Source organism: Carica papaya, chromosome 3 (genome assembly GCF_054855325.1).
Source record: "Carica papaya isolate Zhongbai chromosome 3, ASM5485532v1, whole genome shotgun sequence".
NCBI classification, from domain to species: Eukaryota; Viridiplantae; Streptophyta; class Magnoliopsida; order Brassicales; family Caricaceae; genus Carica; species Carica papaya.
Genome location: NC_142311.1, coordinates 13,108,352 through 13,125,924, shown reverse-complemented (window position 1 = coordinate 13,125,924; position 17,573 = coordinate 13,108,352). Strand labels below are relative to the sequence as shown.

Genomic DNA, 17,573 nt, shown 5'->3' with positions numbered 1-17,573 from the left:
AAAAAATATTAAAATATAAAATTAAAAATACATATATAATTTTGAAGTCAGGATCTTAATAAATAATAAATTATGTTAATAAATAATTGAACAATTTTTTATAATATTAGTATTATAAAAAGAATCAAATTCTACAGTGGTTTTTGTTGTAAAGATTATAAAAAAAAAAAAAGGGAAATAAGAAAATAAATCGAAGTTAAAAAAACATAAAATTAAGAATAAAAAAGATTTAAAATGCCTTAAGGCATAACTTTATATAAAATTAAAACTTTGAAGTGAAGTGTGAACTTGATTTATTGGAGAGTATAATATGGGTCAAAAGTAAGTTAATAAAAAAGGATAAATTATTAAATTAGTTAATCAAATGTAAACATATTAAATGTGCTTTAACTTATTTTTAATTACAATATAATAATAATATTTTCATTAATTTCATTATTTAAGCTTTACTCTTACAAGCCACGCACTAGCACTTGAAGAGTGTGAGAATATGAATATGAACATCTAAAGATGCCCACGTGAAAAACAAAAGCAATAAATTTCAAACATACTTTTTTTCATTGATAAATCATAACATGATAAAGCCTCTAATAACAATATATATATATATATTTAATTAATAAAATGTATCTATTTCTATTTTAAAGATTTAATTACATTTACAAAAATAAAAATAATACAATAAAATATTCCCGTTATAAATACTTTAATTAAAAAGTTACATATACGATATTCAAAAAAGAAATGGGCCCAAAATAAGGCCCAATTAGGAAGATAAAGAGAAGCCTGTAGACGAGGGTTGATTCCGTCATTAAACAAAGGCTGCCCTCAAACCAGATAACAGTTTTGGATTAGCCCATCCCCGCTACTCTCCACCAGAGCCAGAGGTGCTTCCCCCTTCGTTTCAGGCTGATGCTCACAGGTTCTTAACAATGGCTTCTTCAGTTACTTCTTCCTTCCAATCCAGGTAAAAGGATATCCAAGCTCAACTATTCTCTCCCGGTCTTTATGGTTCCTTAGACTTTTTTTTTTTTTTTTTACAATTTTTATTTCCCTCAAGTAGGAATTGGAACACAATTTTCTCGCTCTTTTTCTTTTTCCTTCGTATTTTGATTTGGAATTCCTTCTTGCATTTATTGTTCCATTTCTATAATCGCCAGATTTTTGGTGAAATTTGATGGTTTTGAGAATTGGGTTCTGTTAAAACCTTATGATAGCATTGGTGTTTGTGCTAAAAAATGAGGTTAAACTGGGTATTTGAAACGAGTATTCCAGGTTTGCAGTTTCAATTTAGGGTATGTTTGGAATTAGATGAATTATTTTTGTTGAAACCTTTGCAGATTTATGCTCAAAAAAAGAAGTTAATTTTGAAATCATTCTGAACTAAGACTGAACTAGTCATCTTAAATTTCATAAAAGATTTAAAGGTTTGACAGACTTTGGAAATGCACTATGATAGTTCCTAACTATTTAATTTGTGTTAAATAAAAATGACTTAACAAAAGGAAGATTTCCTAATGAATCCTTCTAGTTTATTCGCTAACAAAAGAAAGTTCTTTTCTTCCTCAAGTTGAAAATTTACCTCCAAAATTATGACAAATTGACTGTACTGATGTGAAAGTATTATACAATACTGGTTGATATATACAGTTTATATGTTGTCCATAGATAAGATCTTTTATGGTGATAGAAATTTAGAGATGCTTATTTGATTTTCTGTCTAATTTCATGATTGATTGGGTTTCTCAAATAAATTGAAACGACGTTTGAAAATTGTCTTAAAACTTACCTACATTCATTAAGCATCCAACTGGCTGAACAGAATTAGTGCTCAAGCAGCAAACACTCTTTTGAGAATCTGTTTGTTATTATTTAACCAATGTTGTGGAAGATATTTACTTTTTCTGTTGATTCAGCAATTTTAGGTCTATGTTTTTGGGCAATAGCAAAGGAATCCACATCTCTGGTGTCCCTGTAACTCGTGTTGGTTTTTCAAGGAAGATAGTGGAATGTAAGGAATCACGAATTGGGAAACAACTAATTGTAGTGCCAGCCAATGTAACACTAACATTGGAAGGTCAAGATTTGAAAGTAAAGGGTCCTTTGGGAGAACTTTCATTGACTTATCCACGCGAAATTATGCTGGAGAAAGAGGAGTCTGGGTTGCTAAGGCTCAAAAAGGCAGTAGAAACTAGAAGAGCCAACCAAATGCATGGCCTTTTCAGGTAAAAAAATTTTAATTTCTGGCTTTTAAATATTTTGTTTCTTTTTTCACGGAAGATTTTCTAATCTCAACCTAAATGGCGTTTAGTCCTTGCACCGCAAGAATTAACAAATTATTTTTCCTCCTCAATAATTATTAAACTTATGTTATATAATCCAAAGTGCAATCACTAATTTTCTCTTTATTACCAGAAATCTAGCAAAATGTATTAACCTTACATTGTTGATTCTTGAAGTGTTTCTATACGATGGATCTATTACGTTTCTTACCTCCTAAATATTAAATTGCATAGGACACTGACTGACAACATGGTAGTAGGAGTATCCAAGGGATTTGAGAAGAGACTTCAACTGGTTGGAGTTGGGTATCGTGCAGTGTTAGAAGGAAAAGACTTAGTACTGAATCTCGGGTTTTCACATCCGGTTAGGATGGCAATCCCTGATGGTATCCAAGTGAAGGTGGAAGAGAATACCAGAATTGTTGTTAGCGGATATGATAAAAGCGCCATTGGTCAATTTGCTGCTTCTGTTAGGAAATGGAGACCCCCGGAACCTTATAAAGGTAAGGGTGTTAAATATGCTGATGAAGTTATTAGAAGAAAGGAAGGAAAAGCTGGGAAGAAGAAGTAGTGGAAGCACTCCTTGTCTCCTTGTTTCGTTTTGTTGTCTCGTATATGTGTTCCTCATTGTTCATCTGCAATTCCAGATGTACTTGTTATAAGCCAATGTAGATGATTTGGTTTATGCTGTTGCAAAACTTGTCAGTAGTGTAATGCTCCGAGTATGAGTTGGAAGGGTCCATATAAATAATTAATTATTTTAAATTAAATAGCTAATAGAAAAAGCAAGCGGACTGAGGTATATTTTAAATTGATTCTGCAAAAATTTTTATGAACGGTGAAAATCACAGGAGAACTCTAGAATGACTAATACTAAGAAGCTAATTCAAATACAACTACTGTAAATTTATTTTAGATTCACTTTTCATTATCATTTAATTATTTAGTACCTTCTGTACGTAAAATAGTACTGTAAATTTGGGTAAATTGTAAATCTTTAGATTTTACATTTAATCACAACTAAGTCTATTTATTTTAGTTGTTATGTTTTGGACAAATATAACAACTCAATGCAATAATTTAATTACAAGCTAAAGTAAAAAATCACTCTTTTTTTAAAGAAATGATATGAAGAAATTTATTTAAAATACATAATACAAAAATCATATAAAAAATGAAAGAATTTCCTATATGAGTTTTTTTAATTGGAATTATATAATATCTTCTTTTTTAAATGTTTTCTGTGCAAATCCTTTAAAAAAAATAATTAATAATTTACGAGCTGTCATATTTATTCAAAACTAAAGAACTTCGGTAATTTACCATTATAATTTTCATGTTCAAACTACTTCTAGTTTAAGTGGGAATTGAAAAATTATGGCCAGAAAAATTGGGAATGAAGACAGAGATACTTAGTATTCACTAGAAAGATGCCAAGTCAATCAGAATACCATTCCTTCGAACACGATTGTGCTTGTAAGTCCCCCCAAGGAGAAACTCCAGAACAGAGAGAGTAAACATGAACAAGAGATTCTGAGAAAGCCTATCAAAAGTATACGGTTATGTATGTACTGTCTATAGGGAAAAGGCAAAACAAATAAGAGTCTATGATACTATTAGCACTATGGTTGCTGACAAAGCAATGACGGATTGAAGCCGTGATCTTTTGAAAGCGAACAAGAAAAGAACATATAACGCCCCAAAATTCTGCACATGTCCATTGCTGACCTGCGCTCATCCAGCCTTCCTACAAGCCTCGTCCAGACTGCGACGAATTGAAACAAGACCGTTAACCACGTCCGCCCAGGATAAATCTTCTCATTGTCCTGATCTCTAAGGATTTCATGAAGTGATGACAGCCTTAACTGGGGAAATCACAAATTTGCCATGATTCCTGGCTTTTCATGCATGATACTTGCAAAAACCTGTACATGCGTGTATAATATATAATAGAATCGAAGTTCTTATACCTAAGAACTGGCTTCCTGCTCTGCATTATCGTGAACCTCTGAGGAGGACTTTTCGGATTCTGCTGGCTTCTCAATAATCATATCGACAATCTAAAATTTCAACGACAAAATAGTTTTTACTAAGCAAGAACTAGGTAAAAGAGCTGAAGTTTGATATTGTTCAGGCTATAATAATTATGAACTAAACATTACAACTCTCTTCTGATATGCTTCGAGAGCTTTCGCGTACTCTGCTTTTCTACTCTGGGCTTTTTCAAAATAAGGAACTTTATCCTGAAAAGACAAAAAGGGGATAGGATGTAATACTTGAAACTAAAACCCATCCATGCTTTGGCGTCAAGTCAGTCAGAAATTTATAAAACTATCCATTGCATGAAGTAAAAATCAATAGAACTTTGGATGTAAAATCAGTCTTTGATCTTTTTAAGTTTCGTTGGTGCATGATAAAATTTGGTTCTTACAGCATGAGACATTGATTTCCATTTATCGCCACCAGCTTTTCCGACCTGCGTATTAGAGCATCTGAAAAATCAGTCTGCATAATGAAACTACTACGCCTGTTTGGTTGCTTGGAAATAAAAAATACAGCAACACAAACATGTATTGGAATGTCGCTATGGCATATAATATTTTGAAAAAATGGGGACTAGGTGGAAAATATCCTCTATCTGTTGCCAGGAAAGTTTTTAACATTTAGAAAAGAAAACGTTAAGTTAAGATCTAACCATGGAAACCGATTTGTTTTCAGGAAAATTCTCTTTGAATGATTTTCTGAAGTCCTCCCTATCATTTCCAACGTCCAAAGTAGACAGTTAGATTTCAATTTTTTAAAAAGGAAAAGACATTTGAAACTCAACAAACAGTTGCATGCGGATCCAAAACAAAGAACTAACATGAAAATGAAAAACGCTCCTGGAGGACGCTTTGGTGCAGCAGGATCCTTGGGAGCACCGGAGTTCTTGCTTCCTCTCAGACAGGAATTACAATTCGGTAGACTTACAAGCAACCGCGGAACTAAGTAAGATCTTAATTCTAGAAGGAGACCACAGTCCGAATGAAAGAATTAAAAAAATATCAACATCCAGTAAAATTTTTGAGGGGTTTAAAATGAAAACATGTTTAATCACGGAAAAAAAATTGTAAACAAGCAGAAACAGAAGCAACTACGAAAAAAAAAAAAAAGCACAATCCAAGAACCAGAACACAATAGTAAAAAGAGAAAACATAAGCGATTACATAACAACTAAGAAGGAAATTTCTTTCTAGTCTCATAATTAACAATTGGTATCAGAACTTCTTTGAAGTATCTTTGCAACAGGTGAGGAAGAGAAAATTACAGTAAACTAGTGAAGGAGACAAGCAGAGTTGATGCCAACTGAGGCAACATTTGTGCAGCTAGTCATTCCACACTTTAATGGTCACTATGATCACTAAAGCATGTCGATGGAAATTTTTTTGAGGTCCAAGGAGTACTGGAACATTGTTGAATCTCGTGTAGTAGAACCAGTGGCTGGAACGATGTTGATGCAGCAGCAAAAAGAAGAATATGAAGCATTAAAGTTGAAGCATTCCAAAGTTTCTGTGATGGGTAAGGGCAATGTGAAAATCTGTACCAAAGAAAATACTAATCAAATAATTTCAATGTTTTCTTTGTTCCAGATCTAAAAACTAATCTATTAAGTATTGGTCAACTCCAAGAGAATGGATATGAGATTCTAATTAAGGCTGGAGTTTGCAATGTTTGATATGAAAATTTGGGCTTGATTGCTCAAGTCAGAATGACAACAAATCGGATGTTTCCACTTTATCTTCAAAATACTACTTCTTCATGTTTCTTTTCAAGATCGAAAGAGGTGGTTTGGCTTTGGTATTTCTAATATGCTCACTTAAATTTTGGTGGTTTGAAAACTCTGCAACAAAAGCAAATGGTAACAGGACTTCCACAATTTGATTGTCCATCAGATGTTTGTAAAGATTGTGTTGTTAGTAAACAACACCATAACACTTTTCATAAAAGAAATTCACAGAGAACAAAGAAAGTTTTAGAACTGGTGCACTCTGATATTTGAGGTCCAATTAATCCATCTTCAAATGGAGGTAAAAAATATATAATCACCTTTATTGATGATTATAATCGAAAAACTTGAGTTTATTTTTTGCAAGAAAAATTTGAAGCTTTTGTTGTTTTTAAAAGTTTTAAAGCACTTGTTGAGAATATAACTCACATGAATTTCTAATATTTTGTGAGTGTCATAGAATTAAAAGGCAACTTACAGCAATATACACACCTGAGCAAAATGGTGTTTGCGAGAGAAAAAATCGCACCATTTTGAATATGATTCGAAATCTTTTAAAAAGAAGTGGCATTCCAAAAATATTTTTGGCCTGAAGCAGTTAATTGGAGTATTCATGTTTTGAACAGATCTCCTATATTTGTTGTTCAAAACATAACTCTGGAAGAAACTTGGAATGGACATAAATCATCAGTAGAATACTTTAAAGTTTTTGGTTGCATTGCTTATGCTCATGTTCCAGATGAAAAAAAAAGAAGTTATGTGATAAAGGAGAAGAAAAATGAAAAAAAAAAAGAAGTTATATGATAAAGGAGAAGAAAAATGCATTTTTCTTGGTGTTAGTGATCATGCTAAAGCCTACAAGTTATATAATCCTATCACCAAGAAAAGTATCATTAGTCGTGACGTGATTTTTGATGAAGCAAACCTCTAGAAATGAGATGAAAAAATTAGTCAACAGCAAATTTCAGTTGATTTTGATGCTGAAAATGAAGAAAGACAGTAATAGTTGGTGAATGATCATCACATGACCAATGAGGAACAACCATTGGTTACTCAAACTCCTCCCAATGATGATGAACAATGACGTCAAAGAGTCAGGAAAAGGTCAACATGGATGACTGATTATGAGGTAACTGGAATTGAAGAACCATTAACTCATTTTTTCTTTTTCTCATATTGTGATCCTATGTCTTTTGAAAAAGCCTTAAAAGAGTCAAAATGGAGGAAGGCAATGGATGATGAGATAGCTGCCATTGAAAGAAATAGTACTTGGGAGTTGGTTGAACTACTAAAATGCCAAAAATCCATTGGAGTGAAGTGGGTTTGCAAAACTAAGTTGAATGAAAAAGGAGAAGTTGATAAATTCAAAGCACATTGAGTTGCTAAAGGCGAGTTCGGGATTGATTATATTGAAGATTTTGCACTGGTAGCAAGGCATGACATAATTAGAATGATTATTACATTAACAGCTCAAAATTCATGGCTTATTTTCCAATTAGACATGAAATCGGCTTTCCTACATAGAGATCTAAAGGAGCAGGTATTTATTGAACAACCTCTAGGTTATATTAAGGTTGGAAATGAACATAAAATGTATAGACTAAAGAAAGCTTTGTGTGGTTTAAAACAAGCTCCACATGCTTGGTATGGTCGAACTGAAACTTATTTTTTGAAGGAAGGTTTTAAAAAATGCGTGTATGAATGCACACTTTTTATAAAATTAGAAGATGATGGGAGGGTGCTTATGGTTTGTCTTTACGTAGATGATTTAATTTATACCGGTAATGATACAGCCATGTTTGAAAAGTTTAAGAAGTCTATGATGACCGAGTTTGATATGAGTGATCTTGGATTGATGCAATATTTTCTTAGCATAAAAGTTACTCAATCTACTGGTGGCATATTCATTTATCAAGAAAAGTATGTGCAGAAAGTCTTGAATAGGTTTTGGATGAAGAATTGCAATCCTGCTAGTACTCTAATGGATACAGGAATGAAGCTTGTTAAAAATCCTAAAGGAAAGACGGTAGATAGCATTGTTTACAGTGGGAAGCTTGATGTATTTAACCACCACAAGACCATATATTATGTATGATGTGAGCAAAATCAGTCGATACATGGAAAGTCCTAAGGAAGTACATCTTCTTGCTACAAAAAAAATTCTCTGATACTTATAAGCTACTTCTAAATATAGACTACTCTACAGGAATGATGAAAAATCAGGTCTATTTGGTTTTACGGATAGTGATTATGCTGGAGATTTAGATGATAAAAAAAGTACATCTAGTTATGTTTTCTTGATGGAGCAACAACAGTTTCATGATCTTCCAAAAAGTAATCAATAGTGACATTATCAACAACTAAAGCCGAATATATAACTGCTGCAGCATGTGCTTGTCAAGCAGTCTGGTTAAGAAAGATTCTTGATGCGCTTCACTTCAAGTAAGAAGGACTTACTTCTATCTACTGTGATAATGGATCAACAATTAGATTATCTAAAAATCCAGTTCTACATGGAAAAAATAAACATATAGATGTAAAATTTCACTTCATAAGGAATCTTATAAAACAAAGAGTAATCTATCTCAGTTATTGCAAGAGTGAAGATCAAGTGGTTGACATTCTGACCAAGCCTTCAAAGCTGTCTGCATTTGAGAAGTTAAGAGAATTGTTAGGAGTTTGCACTATGAATCATTGTTGAACTGATAGTTTGCAAACTTTCAGTTTAAGGGAGGGATTATTGACTAGTTAGAGTTTATCTTTGACTAGAATTCTCTAATTTAGCTGTTGTATAATCCTAATTTTTAGGAATAAGTTAATTAGTTCTTATCTTGTTGGCTGTTTTTATTTTGTAGGTTGATATCTTGAGTTTTTATGCTATAATTTTTGCTTAAAAAGGTGTGCAACTCATTGAAATAATATATGAAAACTTCTGACTTTTCTATTTCAGTAAGTGTTTGCTAAAATTTCTCTTAAATATTTTCTTTACAATATTTAAATTGAACATAATTAGCTAGCTAGAAGATCATATAAACTATAATATTTGATTAGTCAACCAAAAACTTAATTAATTAATGTGTTTGATAAAACTGTGATGATTAATTTAAACTAAATTATAACAAATTTATTATGTTTTTGGACAAAATAAACAATTTATTGCAAATGTAGTAATAATTAATTAAAAATTTAATTTCATTTTTATATTATCGAAAAAATATTAAATTATTATTATTTTATGAAATTTTATATTGATATCAATTTTTTTTTTTTGTTTTAAGAACATTTTTTGATGGGAGTATAAATCTAGAAATGAATTCTACAAAACTTTTTGAACTTATTTCATACATAAACTAAATGCAAATTAATACATAAAATATTACGTTTCTGTTTGATTGATGACTACATTTTTTATTCCGAACAATCTAATCTCATTGTTTATACCTTTCTGAGCACTAAATTGGACCGGTGGATCTCGTCTGCGTTGTTTAATTGACACTCTTTAGGGGCTCCTTTATCTTGTCGTCCCACTGATTCAACCTTTTCTTAGCTTCTTCCACCTACAGTTTAAATTATACATATGATAATAATGATTATTCCAATATTCAACCCAAAGTATACACATAAAAATTAGGTCAACATAACTAAGAAAAGTTATGTGGGTAAATAACAATGGGTTAATGAGTTTTAGCCTAGAAACCAAAGTAAAGTTGATCGAAATTTGAACGAAAAATAAGCACCTCTATGATGAGGGATAGTACTTTAACTGTTGTATTAAACTTGTAATTAATGGATTAACTAAGAATTAGAGGAAGAAATCACTGAAATTATTTTTAATTAATTAGGGGCTCACCTCTTTATTCCAATCTGTTCTGAATGTAACCCATATCAAAATTAGCGTTTGCATTGCTGTGCCACCCATCATCCCCGACCATATTCCCTATTTTGATCCCCAAAAAAAAAAAAAATGTAAATTATTTCTCTAAATAAATAGATATATATTTCATTATACACACTTGTAATGACCACAGCAGAAATATATAGTTCTAATTAAATTTAAATTCATAATTTTTTTTATAGAGAGAAAAAAGTATTAATCATCAAACAAATAAAGAATTGGTAAAATTGTAATTTAAAAAATTACCTTCGCTCCCAATTTGAAGTAAAAACCTAAGAGTGAACCCAATGGAATTCCGACACCATAATAGCATCCAACATTAACATAAGCCACAAAAGCTTGCCATCCACAACCAACGGCTACGCCTACGATTAATATTCACATAATATAATTTGGTTAATTGAGGAATATTACGATTAAGTAACATTAATTTGAACAATTATAATTAATTAATACTAATCTTACCAGATAACACCGGTTGAATTCCGTTAAGAATTAAGGTTAAGACGAGGAGCGGGCAAAGATCGGAGACAGCAGCGGCGACAACTTCACCTTCGGTGAAGACATAGCTTAGGACATCTCGCAATGCCAGCACTATTAGGCCGATGATTACAGAAATAATGAAAGAAAATATCGTCACTAGTACTACAGAAAATGATGCTGCTTTCGGATTTCCAGCTCCTAGCTCATTGCTTACTCTCACACTGTTTCATTCACATCAGTATATTTACTGTTATATTATATATGAAACTCATTATTTTCAAAATAATTATAATTATAATATATAGAAAAGTGAAAATAGAAGGAATTAAACTGACCTTGCTGCAGCATTGAATCCAACGGATATCATAAAAACCCACCCAGATATTGTAAAGCTGCAAAAACAAGGTATTATTAATTATATATAACAATCAAATTATATATACATATATATAGTGAAATTATTACAATGTATTTACAAGATTTTCAAAAACTATGTACATTGTGTGCGTATATATATATATACACGCATATATTATTCACATTTTTATTTGAAATATAAGAATGGAATAGTGTTATTTTTGCATATCTATGTACATTCATCCATATACATACATACACTCACGGAGATATTTAGTTGGATACGATCGTGACCAGAAAGCGGAAAAAGCCAAACGGGAAACATGACTGATAGTAAAATATATATATATATATATATAGAGAGAGAGAGAGGGAGAGAGAGAGAGAGAGAGAGAGACTGAGATTATATATATATATATAATGTATACCGATTTGCAGAATAGATTTTCTCGTTCGCAATAGATTTTCTATTTTGAAGCAAAAAAGAACCTTTATTTTTAGAATACTAAAAAAAAAGATACAAAAAATATATTACTTCTCATGCATGGACATAGATAACAAAAACTTAGTGATCATTGTTCTAATCCTGCACCCTCGCTTTATATATATACGTGTATATATATATCACCTTTATATATATATATACATATTTATATATTTATATGTAGACACATGAACATATATATATATATATATACAAAGCCAAAAACACAAAAAGAAGAAAAGAACACAGTGTTTGTTTGAGAGCTCAATATCATTGTTCTCAAACTCTTGTGGTCGTTGAGCCTTGCTATTTGCCAACTCCTCACGTATGGAATTTGATTTGATTAATTATAATTAATAATTGACTAATAATTTTTTATCAATTCTTAATTTTAATTAAAACACAAAGTAACTGGAAAGGAACCAACTCAACGTTTTTTTCAAAGAAAATATAAATGCTAATATAAAGTAGGAGGCGAGATGTAAATTAATAATGCAGTAAGAATTAAATTATACTTACTAACCAACTATTACTTAATTTTTAAATGTAATTACTGATGTAATTAATTCATTTTTAGATTTTATATTTAAAAAATTAATATTATGTTTTTGCTGGCATAAACACAATAAGAATAATATATAATAGAAAAGGAAAATCAAAGGCTCAATAAAGAAGCCGCGTTAAATAATTCTTACTCACCAGATAGAGAGAGCGTCGAGCGTCAATTCAGGATTATCCAGCAACCCAGCAAGAAGAACAAGTATCTGAAAGTACCACGTCTCTAAGCACAGCATCACCGCCGACGCTGCCGACAGCTTGAAGAATCCCCAAAGCCCAGAAAAAGCCTCCGTGCTGAACCCACTCCACGAATGCCTGCATTTCTCACTGTTAATGATGTATACGAACTGAGCAATCACGATGATCCACCATGACAGACTCAGCACCAGCGACGCTCCAAGCAACCCCAATCCAATCTTATAAATCACCGCCCAACTCATAAGGAGATGGACGCCCAGCGTCGCAGTCGATATGTATGCGCTAGGCGCCACAATGCTCTGAGCCTGAAGGAATTTCTGTATAGGGAAATTGACGCCGTAAGCGAATATTTGAGGTATTAGTCCGTAGACAAAAACCGCCGCTGCCGATGCAATCTCCGGCGACTCCCCTAAGAAAAGCAAGATTGGCTCGGATAAGACGTAGATTACGGCGAGAAAAATCCCGGTTATGGTGAGAAGAACTGTTGATCTTTGCATGAATATGCCTAGCATTTCAAATTTTCCTGCACCAAATGCTTGTCCGCACAGCGTCTCTACCGCACTCCCCATTCCCAACTTCAACAAAATAAAAAACCAATCATCAGATCACTGACATGCATATGTAACAAACAAATTAATCACAGATATATCTATAAGTCACCATGAGACCGTAGGCGAAGATTTGTATGCCGGTGTTGCCGAGAGAGGCGGCGGCGAGTTCAAGATTACCCAGATGGCCGGAGAAGATCTGGGTGGACATGGACATGAGATAGTTGATCATATAGACGATGACCGCCGGCGCGGCGAGGTCGAAGAGAAGCTTGGTTTCGATCCATGAGGCCTTTCGCAGGCGAGTAAGGAGGGGCTTGCCGGTGTCGGATAACACGTTTTCGAGCTCGCCACTTGATTCGTACGTGAAGCTAACTGATCTGAGGGAAGGCAAAGATGGTGGGGGAGGTTGGAGCAGTGGCTGTTGCGTGTCGTTTTGTGCGGACGCCATAAATTTGAGAGCTTCGGTAAATGATGAATTTGTGATGGTTGGAGAGAGTAGTAAAGTGAGAAACAAACTCTAGCTTTATGTCTGTAATATAAATATACTTGGTCAGATTTTTAATCCTCATATCTGTTGAATTTTGAATATTTAATTATAAAAAACAATTAAATTAAATTTTATAACATTATCGAACAATAATTAGCATGCTAATATATATAAAAGACAATGAAATAGTAGTTTAAATATCCTGAAAAATTAAGAATGCAATAAATATATTCCAAATTAATTCAAATTAGTAAGATTCTGAACTTAAGAAGGAAAGTTGAGGACACATAACATCTACATTTGATTTTATCCTCTTCCCATTAGATTGATAGACCAGTATCACAAGGCTCATTATACATATGTGTTTGTATATATATATATGAATGTTTGACAGAAGTCGCATGATTCTTAATTAAATTAAATAATGATTTATAAATTAATTTTTTAAATTTATTCTAAATATAGTTTTCTAATTTTAGTTCGTAACATGCTTTCATCATCTTGTGCTTCTTCATTAGTACAAGATTAACATCTGGCATTATTAATCACATAAAATAAGTCATTATCCTCAGACTTGTTGTACTAGTGACTAAAATGAGTTCATGTATCTGCACCATAAAAAAAAATTGATTATCAACCATAAGTGCACCAGAAAATGATACATATGAAAATGATATATATATATATATGTGTGTGTGTGTATAGATGTATAGTTTTCATAAAAGTGAGGCAAAATACAAATGTACAATTTTTTATGTTGGGCTGTCAATTTCAAGCTAAAAGAAGTTTAGTGGAAACAATAATTAACACTAATGTCTATAACGTTAATTTATTTAATTTAATAATTAAAAATAATAATAAATTTGAATTGTAAACAGTTAGAACTATAATGTTGGTGGGTATAGATGTTTGTTTTTAATTTATAATTTATGAATTTACAAAATATTTTAAAATTTGTTGCAATTTATAAATAGAATTCATAATATTTTGTTTAAATTTTTATTTTAATTATCATTTATGAATTTTGTTTTTTTGTTTTAATCAAAGAACGTGTACTCCTGTTTAAATACGTTGGTGGAATGTGGAACCCAGCAGAAGAAATTGATTTAAGGCCATTTGATGGGGGGGGCTAAGCTGATATGATATGGCGTCACGCATTGCGTCACAAAAATATGAAGTGAGCTTTGCTAAAAGCCAAACTTATGGAATACGAATAATTAATCACTACAACTAACAAACTTATGGAACAAAGATATTTACCGTTCCAAGGTATTTTTAATTTATGCACTTATATTTATTAAATGTAGATTTTGGTTTTTGCTCAGTTCAAAATGCACTTTTTGCTTTTACTGTGTTTAGTTACAAAATATTGTATGAATGTTGAAATTAAAGTTAAAATTTACAAATTAAACAAACACTAATTGAATTAGTTAAATTAGCGAGTGACAGTACATAAAAATATATGAAATCTTTTTCGCTAAATAAAAATGGTTTTTTAAAAAAAAAAACTATCGAATAAATTTTTATTTAAACTCAATATACTGAATTAGAGTTAGAAAAAAAAAGTACTTCCATTATTTTTTAGACCATTAATAAGAGAAGTTATTCCAAAAATAAAAATAAAATGGCATAAAGTGCCCTCCAAATTCGTTGCCCTAATTGATTTTGATGCACATGCATTGCGTTTAAAGAGTGGTGAAAATCAAAAGCATTGGAATAAAGAGTTTTCATACGGCAAAGGATTAGCAAGAACCAAAATTAGCCGGGAATTTAGTCTTTAATAAAATATTATTTTGTACATGTTGATATGATATAATTTTTACTAATAATTTACTATAAATTTAAATAACTTTATACATTTTATAAAAGTATCTTTTATTAGTTTATTTTAGAAAAAAAAATATATAGTATTATATTGACTTAAAAAATATATATATATATATATATATCATGATTACAATCTTGAATGTAATTATTAATTTTGTTTTTAAAATCATTATTTGTTACTCATCAATGTGAGTTTTAGTTAAACATTGGTTTTTTATTATTTAAAATTTAAATATATTTGAAAAATAATTTAATTAATTTATATTCATAAAAATTTTTGTTAATTGAATAATTTTTTAATTTTTATATTAAATTGAGGGCAAAAAATCTATAAAATAATATAAAAATCAAATCTTATGTCTAAAATTATAATCATATTATAATAACTATTTTTATCATTTAAGAAATTGCAACACACAACATCACTCGTGGGGACAGGAAAAAAAAAAAAAAAAAACCTAGTAGTCGTGGAGAGTCCTTTTTCTACGCAGGCAGCGATTGCATGGTGTTTGCATTATAATATACTCAAAAATATTTTGTATAGATAAATGAACGCAAAGATTATCTAGTTAAACAATAATTAATTTATTGGAATATAACGCTTTCAATATACAATGATTTATATTGTAATTTTTTCCTTAATTGTAAAATCTGAATGACCCTTATAAATATAATTATATATAATATATACATCTATTGGGTATTGAATGGGTTGGTCGGATTTTTTGGCCTACGAGTTTTCTAATTACCGTCAACTCACAGCATCACCATAGTCTTGAGCTTTCTTCTCAAACAACGACATTCACCAAACTTTTTTCCGAACTGGCCGATTCTCTTAGTATATATATGGACACACACATATAAACAACAAGAGGATAAGGCAATGCTTTACACTCATACATATACGTTTCTGCATATTATATTATAATAAAAATGTATAGATATATATATGTATATGTATATGTATCAATAGCATTTATGTGTTTTTATTTAGAAAAATAAAGAAAACAAGTTATATATGATATATACATCTACTTTAGTCATTTATAATAAATAGGTAGATAACTTATTATATGTTATTTTATTTTTTTTAACTATATACGTGTATATATGTTTAATTTGGTTTTGTTAATTGTTTGGACCAAATTTAAACAGAATAAAAAATTGAACGGTCAAAGACCAAATCATTTTGATAGGTTCTGTTTGGTTTTCCAAGATGTACCAAATACCACTAACCCATTATTTGTTATCACTTTAGCTCAAATTATTGTATTTGCAATATTATGTTGTATAAAGACAAAGAAGAATTCTAGATGTACGAAGGTGACTGCTGATTGTTGATTATTAATGGATTGATGGGCACTTGAAGCATGACTCTCGAGGCTATGCAATATTGTGATTTAAGAATTTAAGATCATACACGTATATGTATATAACATACCAATTCATAACTACGAAGGTGACTGCTGATTGTTGATTATTAATTCAATGAAATGTACCGGAAGCAGATCCTCAAGCCTTTGGAATATTTTGTTAAGAATTCAAGATTATATATATATATATATAGAAATGTATAAAGGCTTATCATATGCAAAACGGCACAACCTCATTCTGCTCCAGAGATGAGATGAGGGCTAAGAAAAGGGCCTGACCCAGAATTGAACGCCCCGGTCGGGTAATATGGGCCGGACTTGGGCGAAATGAGTCCACGAAAGAGAAAAGTTCAAAAGGAAATAGGATTCAAATGACCCAATTAAGGTGGCCCATGTAATATATGTATATGTTTACATATACTTTTTATTTTATTTTTCTGAAGTATGTGTTTATATATGTATACGTATGATGGGAGAGCAAGGAAAGAGCAACCTAACCCATGTGAGAGATGAGAGAAACTGATTCCACGTGTGAGCACATCCTTACCTATAGGCTTCTTATTGTTGAACTGTATATATATATATATATAGAAATATACGTATAAAGAGTGTGTGTATATACATATATATATATATATTGGTAGCAGAAGAAAAGGTAAGTGGTGTCCTACGGTTCATCGTCTCACATGCGCTGGCTGGATGAATCCCACCGGCCTCTGTCCTTTAATGATGTCCTTTGCGTGTCTTCACCAAATAACTCTTCTGCCCGTCCCATGTGTTTGACCTCTTTTAATTTTAGTAGTCTCAAGTAACTAGTTTGACCTACCCACCTCTTCTTAATTTTTATATTTCTCCTGTAATTTTCAATATCATCAAATTACACATTAATCAGCTTAATCACGTCCCATATAACTGTTCTTATATTCTTCTTTTTACAATACGAGATGCTAACTGGTCAAGAGGGAACTTTATTAGATCTTAAATTTCAGCGTAAAAATGACTGACCATTAAGCTAAATGTGAAAATTCTCTCTCCTTTCTTATACATATATATGTATATACATGACATATAGATACACCAATTACTGTGCATGCATGTGGACGTGTGTTATGATGTCAACAGACATTGCGTGACTGCAGCAATTGGCTTGCTTCGATTTGAAATTAGTGCTTTAATTTGAACCTAGCCAACCTGGCTTTATTAGTAAGCAAAGCTTCCTCAAAGGTTCATGTACAACGAATAGAAGATGATCAGTTACCGTATAATAAATTTATATATACACATACGTACCTTAGCCATCTGCCTCTGCCTT

At 31.3% G+C, this 17,573-nt stretch overlaps 2 protein-coding genes across 6 annotated transcripts; one reads left to right on the top strand and one right to left on the bottom strand.

Moving 5' to 3' along the window:
* Positions 1-811: 811 nt before the first annotated feature.
* EMB2394 (Ribosomal protein L6 family) lies at positions 812-2,980 on the top strand. The gene is made up of 3 exons (XM_088215949.1): positions 812-967; positions 1,917-2,225; positions 2,517-2,980. Exons 1-3 carry the CDS (start codon positions 933-935, stop codon positions 2,851-2,853), a joined length of 681 nt encoding a protein of 226 aa, XP_088072075.1. The 5' UTR covers positions 812-932; the 3' UTR covers positions 2,854-2,980.
* A 785-nt stretch (positions 2,981-3,765) lies between these two features.
* LOC110821859 (MATE efflux family protein) lies at positions 3,766-13,105 on the bottom strand. 5 transcript variants are annotated; one of them, XR_015817817.1, is made up of 11 exons: positions 12,684-13,105; positions 11,967-12,598; positions 10,762-10,818; positions 10,409-10,647; positions 10,190-10,308; positions 9,899-9,985; positions 9,490-9,605; positions 4,714-4,758; positions 4,445-4,525; positions 4,253-4,342; positions 3,766-4,147 (listed from the first exon to the last, which is right to left on the bottom strand). XR_015817817.1 is itself a non-coding variant. In XM_088215946.1 (8 exons), exons 1-7 carry the CDS (start codon positions 13,020-13,022, stop codon positions 9,534-9,536), a joined length of 1,545 nt encoding a protein of 514 aa, XP_088072072.1. In that variant the 5' UTR covers positions 13,023-13,105; the 3' UTR covers positions 5,497-5,859; positions 9,490-9,533. The 5 variants fall into 5 exon arrangements, 4 of the variants coding, with proteins under 4 accessions (XP_088072072.1, XP_088072073.1, XP_088072074.1 ...); XM_088215946.1 differs by lacking the exons at positions 3,766-4,147; positions 4,253-4,342; positions 4,445-4,525; positions 4,714-4,758 and adding an exon at positions 5,497-5,859; XM_088215947.1 differs by lacking the exons at positions 3,766-4,147; positions 4,253-4,342; positions 4,445-4,525; positions 4,714-4,758 and adding an exon at positions 5,590-5,831.
* Between the last annotated feature and the right edge of the window lie 4,468 nt (positions 13,106-17,573).